This window comes from Lolium rigidum, chromosome 1, assembly GCF_022539505.1.
Source record: "Lolium rigidum isolate FL_2022 chromosome 1, APGP_CSIRO_Lrig_0.1, whole genome shotgun sequence".
Lineage (NCBI taxonomy): Eukaryota > Viridiplantae > Streptophyta > Magnoliopsida > Poales > Poaceae > Lolium > Lolium rigidum.
In genome coordinates, this window is record NC_061508.1 from 9,766,276 (window position 1) to 9,772,363 (window position 6,088).

The 6,088-nt window shown below is 45.6% G+C and overlaps 1 protein-coding gene across 1 annotated transcript; it reads right to left on the reverse strand.

The window, feature by feature from the left end:
- Positions 1 to 1,325: 1,325 nt before the first annotated feature.
- On the reverse strand, positions 1,326 to 5,004 carry LOC124703784 (syntaxin-43-like). The gene is made up of 8 exons (XM_047236017.1): positions 4,931 to 5,004; positions 3,946 to 4,222; positions 3,750 to 3,839; positions 3,569 to 3,652; positions 2,960 to 3,037; positions 2,797 to 2,862; positions 2,627 to 2,707; positions 1,326 to 1,811 (listed from the first exon to the last, which is right to left on the reverse strand). The coding sequence occupies exons 1-8, from the start codon at positions 5,002 to 5,004 to the stop codon at positions 1,704 to 1,706; spliced, it is 858 nt and encodes a 285-aa protein (XP_047091973.1). The 3' UTR covers positions 1,326 to 1,703.
- Positions 5,005 to 6,088: the final 1,084 nt, after the last annotated feature.

Below are 6,088 nucleotides of genomic sequence, written 5' to 3' on the forward strand. Positions count from 1 at the left end.
CGGAGGTTACTTATTACGTATGCAGGAAGCAGATACGTACTTGTACAGCACAAACCAATCTGCAATCTGTTCACACTAAACAAAGCACAAGACACCCAGACCCCTTGCTTTTTTTTGACCGTCCCAGACCCCTTGCTTTGACCTGACCTGTATCCCCTTCGCATTTGCTTCGAGCTTGCAGTACTACACAGGCCTACTACAAGCCTATATACTTACAATCTACAAAGATTTCAAGCAGATCTTAAGCCTCAAACATTACTAGTAGTACTAAACTAGGTTAAATCTATCACCACCGGCCAGCCCCTACCCCCTTCCCTCTAGCTGGGGAGAAGATGAACATGAGAGCTGGAGAGAGCAAGGGACAGCAGATGCAGAAGCATTCAAGATTCTGAATCTTGTACGGTGCTATTACTATCCTATCACATTTGAATATCTGAGTAGTACTAGCTGCTGGCTGGAGCAAACCAAATCAAATGCTCCCAAAAGGCCTAGCTCAGCCTCCTTCCTCTCTCCTCTCCTCCCTCTGCTGCCTTATTCATAGATTGATACTAGATAGGTTGTCACTCTGTGGGCTGTAGGGCATGCCCCTACCAACAGTACTACCATGCAGGTGAAGCAGGAGAAAGAAAAGATAAGAAAACTAACCTAGATAGGTGCCTAGTAGGAGAAACATAGCTGCTGACCAACTTACTACAACAGCTGGGGCACCATAAATTGGGACAAAAGGACACACACAAGGCTGGATTGAATTTACATGTAGGGGCACATGCATATCCTACATCACCACTAGCAGTACCATGCTGCATGATTTGGGACCAGCTGGTCAAAATGAGGGCAAGAAAACACCACAGCCTGCAAACCTGATTCATGGAAGGGGTTGGGGGAGTAAATGGTGGCCCACAGAGATCCATCATCTATGGCTTTCATTCTTGCGCCTATCCCAGACAATATCCTTCCAGCTTAGCAGCAGCACAGTCTAATTGCAGCGACAATCGCCGAGATCATCAGAGGAACTTGAATAGTAAACTGACAGCATCAACATGCTGAACCCTGAAAAGGAAATCCACATTGCACTTCCAGTGAAACACTCTACATGAGGATCGATGTGGACTCGCAAGCGTTCCCCATATACACCATAATGTGCAATTCATATCATACTGAAGGGAAACATAGTTAGTCAGTCTCGAAAGAAAGCAATAAGATTTAAAAAAAATGATAGAGCAATGGGAACCACAATATAGAAGTTGTTGCAAAAATGTTAGGATCATCTGGTACACTGTAACACGATTTCAAAAAGTAGACAAAATGGTAATGACGCAAGAGAGTGAAACTACTTTTTATATTTCTAAGAACAGGGTGCTGGTACAACTTTATACAGAGCATACAAAACCAGACCTGGTCGCTCCAAGACAAACAGGTCGGTGTGAATTGTATCAACAGAACTCTTCGTTAAAAAATGGGACCCGTATGAATATGACATCTCTACACTCAGCAGTGCTGCAAAAAATGTGGAAGGCTGAAGAGAGTTGCTGGCCCAACCACTATGAACAAGGGCAGATGAACCATCTTTTGAGATCACTATTGCAAGATGCAAATGAGAGCACCTTTTCTAATACGCAGGCACTGAATAGTCACTCACATAAGAGTATATGTGAGTGGCGTTCACTTGGAGAGCGTCCTCAGCCGTAAAAGAGAGAGCAAAATCAGAAAAGGATCTTCTTCAAAATCAGGAGGACTATCATGATGAAGATAAGAATGACGAGGACAGTGGCACACATAACCATGCCCCCTTTCTTCTGCGTCCTCTCAGCCTGAAAAACAGAGATCAGATGAAAATGTTACTGCAAACTTCAGTGACTGACGATACCTCCTATTTTTTTTCCTTTGCAGAAGCTCTTTCATATATAAGGTGCTGCAGATGAAACATCAAGGGCTGATGTAGATTTAAAAAAATGTCGGCACACAGTTAAATATCAATGTGCAGAGAGAGAGAGAGAGAGAGAGAGAGAGAGAGATAGGACAGGAGTCATAAAAGCATACAGTACTTGCGGTAAATTCTAGAATTAGTTTAAAATTAACAGCCTCTGGACCGGAAACTTGACATTTTCTTTACTTTCTACCAGATGCTTTTACATTCTCAATAATCCTAGACTTAGGGACTCTTTGGCTAACAAAACCTCTACGAGCTCACGTGGAATGAACTGGTTGGTTCAATTTGGATTTCCTTGCTTAAAAATCAGGACCCCTTCCCTGCCTGATGTGCAGGTGGGTGAGTCCGTAAGTGATTTCCATAAAAAAATATTCCGTATGTAGCATTACTGTCATTCTTACGGTATGGGGGGAGCAACTTTAAACACTCCGCTATATCTTCAAATTTCTTTTGAATAGCTAACCTACCCAATATCTTCATATTCTTTTGAATGGCTAACCTAGCCATTCTATTCATAGACCAGTCAGATTTACTGGTCAAAGGTCGAAAAAGATTGACCACTTGCTATCTGCACTGATTTTTTTTTTGTGGCTAACAATATAACTTGGGAGTGTGGCATAAAATTCCAGTTTGTCTACCCCAAGCAAATGAAATAACTACTAATGGAGATGCAGGAAACAGGAATGAGGATGAAACCTTTTGTAACTGTTTATAGCCTTCTTCAACTGAAGCTGCAACATTCTGTACATTGTAATCTATCCGATCAACAATTGTTCCCTGTTCATATGAAGAAATAAAGAGTCTGAAGTCTGCACTAGTTATTATACCTTACCACCCAATACACAATTAAGTTAAGATTTTCATACCTGATCAATCACAAGAACTGAAAGATCCTTCATGATCTGTGCAAGCTCATTGACTGATTCGACAACCTTCAAACAACAAGCAGATAATGAAAGTAAATTTCACAGAATCAGTAACCTTTTAGATACATTTTATGCATAAGTATTGAACAAATGAAGAACTAACCTGCTCGATTTCTCTTTCCCTTTCTCTAGTGAATGCTTCGCTTTTCTTAAGTTTTGACATCTGAACCTCAGTGAAGCCCTGAAAATAAAATCCTAGAATGAATTGCAGCACCAAGAGCTTAGTTTAATGAATTTGCTAGACTTCTCATCAGCAACCTCTCTCAACCAGTTTGGCCGTTCCCTAAGTAGATAAGTAATAGATTGGGAAGATCTTAAGGGAAACCATGGTCAATGCCCTGTTCTACCAAGCATATGCGTTTACATCCAAAGTCCAAACTCCACCCCGAATCTGCAGGTTATCATTATCAATGCCCTGTATGACTATTTGACTAATCACCTAAGCCAAATGCAACTTTCACTGCACATACCTCTGCCTTTATTCGTTTTGCCTTTCGTTTCTCAATTTTATTTTTTACTTATGGATCAGAAGTTGAAACCTTGAGATTGTCCCAATAGAACTTACAGTGACACAACAGGGAGGGAGTACAGCGCAAAGAAAACAATGAAAAAATCACTAGAACAGACATAAGTTTCTATGATAGAGCTGCAAAGACTCGAGAGCAAACAGATTCGCAGAAAACTAGTAAGTAAAGACAGAGATAAAGCGTACCACATCCTCAAATTCATCGTCTTCAAGTTCAAATGTGGACTTAGACCCATTCATGTTCATTTCTAAATCAACACCATCTTGCCCCTGCAATTCCATTTCGTTAACCAAGAATCTTTGTTAGAGTGAGATAAGTAGCACAAGTATCTGAACTTCTGAAAACATCATAAGCAGAGTGGCAAACCTCTTTCTGCTGGCGAAGCTGTTTCAAATAAGATGACTGCTTTTTCCGGAACTCGATCGACAGACTATGCAAGTCTGTAGCGAGGGAACGCTGCAGATAACAGTCAAAAGGAATCGCTCCATCAACACAAACATTTGCAGCAGTTACCAGTCTTGTATAACTGTTAATATACAAAAGAGCAAGGGCGATTCGTCACCTGAACATTCTTCCGGACTTTTGAATCCTCCGAGGAATCATTCGTGGCCAGCTTCTGCAGCCTTTTCTCCGACCTCTTGAGCAGGTCCGTTATCTCGTGCGTGAGAACCTCGATCGCTCGCTGGTCATCCATGCCATCGCCAAAGGACGGCATCAAGGCCTTGGCGTGCGCCTTGGCCAGCTCCGCCATTTTCGTCTTTGCCCGCTGCATGTTTGCGGATATATCCTCGGAAATATCCACCCAAGCCGGGGGAAGGCCCACTGTCACCGTGCCTCTACTGCACAGCAGGAATCGCATGTCAGTACCATGCCATCGGTCTGATCAGTTGTCACATGTCTGGAGGCGACAGCTCAACCATGCATTCAACCTACTACAGCTCAATTCCCCCTCTCCGCCTATTATGAGTCCGACAAATAACACCCGAATTTCTTCACGGGAGCTTAAGCTCTACATTCACCCCGTCTGATCGAAGCGCACATTTCGTACCCTAGTGCTCCAGTACCGACACATGATCTGGTACAATGTAAACGGCGTGCGTGTTACTCCGAATTTAGCTGATGTAGAGGGGTAGCTTAGATCAGAAAAACTGGTGGTCTGGTCAATTAGCTAATGCACAGCTCAGATCAGACTAACTTATGGACGAGCCTAGTGATTTGCAACTAAGCATTTGAGCGTAGTGAATTTAGCTAATGTAGAGGGTTAGCTTAGATCAGAAAAAATGGATGGCTAGGTCAATTAGCTAATGCGCAGCTCAGATCAGACTAACTTATGGACAAGCCTTAGTGATTTGCAACTCAGCATTTCAGCTACTACTTCCTTTGAATCATATGAGGGCAGCAAGCACGCATTCCAGTTGTGCTACTCCCGTACGGTTACCACGATTTGATAAACTCTGGTCGAATTTAGCTAGCTAGCTACCTAATCTGGTCTCTAGGGGGTGGTGGGTTAGAGGATGCGCGAGCGGGCGGGAGGGGGCCAGATTCACCTGGAGGAGGAGGCGGAGGGGTCGTCGGTGCTGAGGGGCGCGTAGGTGCGGTCGTGCCGCAGGAGGGAGGACATCTCGATCACCGGCCCGCCGCCGCCGCCGGAGGAGGAGGAGGAGGAGGAGGGCGCCCCGGCCGGCGCGCGGACGTGCCGCAGCGCGTCGCGGTACTTGCGGAAGAGCGGCGTCCGGTTCCGCGTCGCCATGGGCCGCGGGCCGGAGACGGCGGAGGCCGGTGGCCGGAGGGCGCGCGCGCGCGGCGAGGCGAGGCGAGATCTCGACGGCGAGGAGGAGGAATTGGGGCAGTTGGTGCGAGAGGAGAGGATTTGGGAGACACTTCGCCAGCAAGGAAGGAAGGAAGGAGGCGACCTCAACCTGCTGCTGGCTGCTGCTAGCCGGGCCCAAGAAAGAGTTTGGGCCTGATTGGTTGCTCGCAGTTTCTTTTTCACTCGTAGATCATGGCAAGGGTTGGATGATGCTGCGGGCACCTCTGGACCACCTCTTTCATGGTGTAGTCGAAGATGGTGGTCGCTCAACTAAGGGGGCCTTTAAATTCTTGAAGGACCGTATATGGAAGAGGATTCAAGGATGGATGGAAAAGTGTTTGTCTGCGGGGGGAAAAGATATTCTTATCAAATCAGTGGTGCAGGCAATTCCGACATTCTCTATGTCGTGCTTCAAATTACCTCGAGGTCTTTGTCAACATATCAATTCTCTCATCAGAAATTTTTGGTGGGGAAGCAAAGATGGTAAAAGGAAGATGTGCTGGGTTGCGTGGGAGGAGATGACGAAACCGAAGTATCTGGGCGGCTTAGGCTTCCGAGACATTGAGCTATTTAACCTTGCTTTGCTGGCTAGACAAGGTTGGCGAATTTTGCAGAACCCAGAAACATTGAGTGCAAGGATCCTGAAGTCTGTCTACTATCCTTCGAGCAGTTTCATGCAGGCTGGCCTGGGTTCTCAACCATCTAAGGTCTGGCGTGCGATTTGGGAGGGGAGAGAGGTCCTGGCTCAGGGTTTAGTACGCCGCATAGGCACGGGGGAATCTACTCATGCTTGGGATGATAATTGGATCCCAAGGGATGGTGCACTTAGACCTTTCGCCTGCCGGGTGGCAAATCCACCGAAGAGGGTGAGCGACTTTATCATTCAGAGCACCCG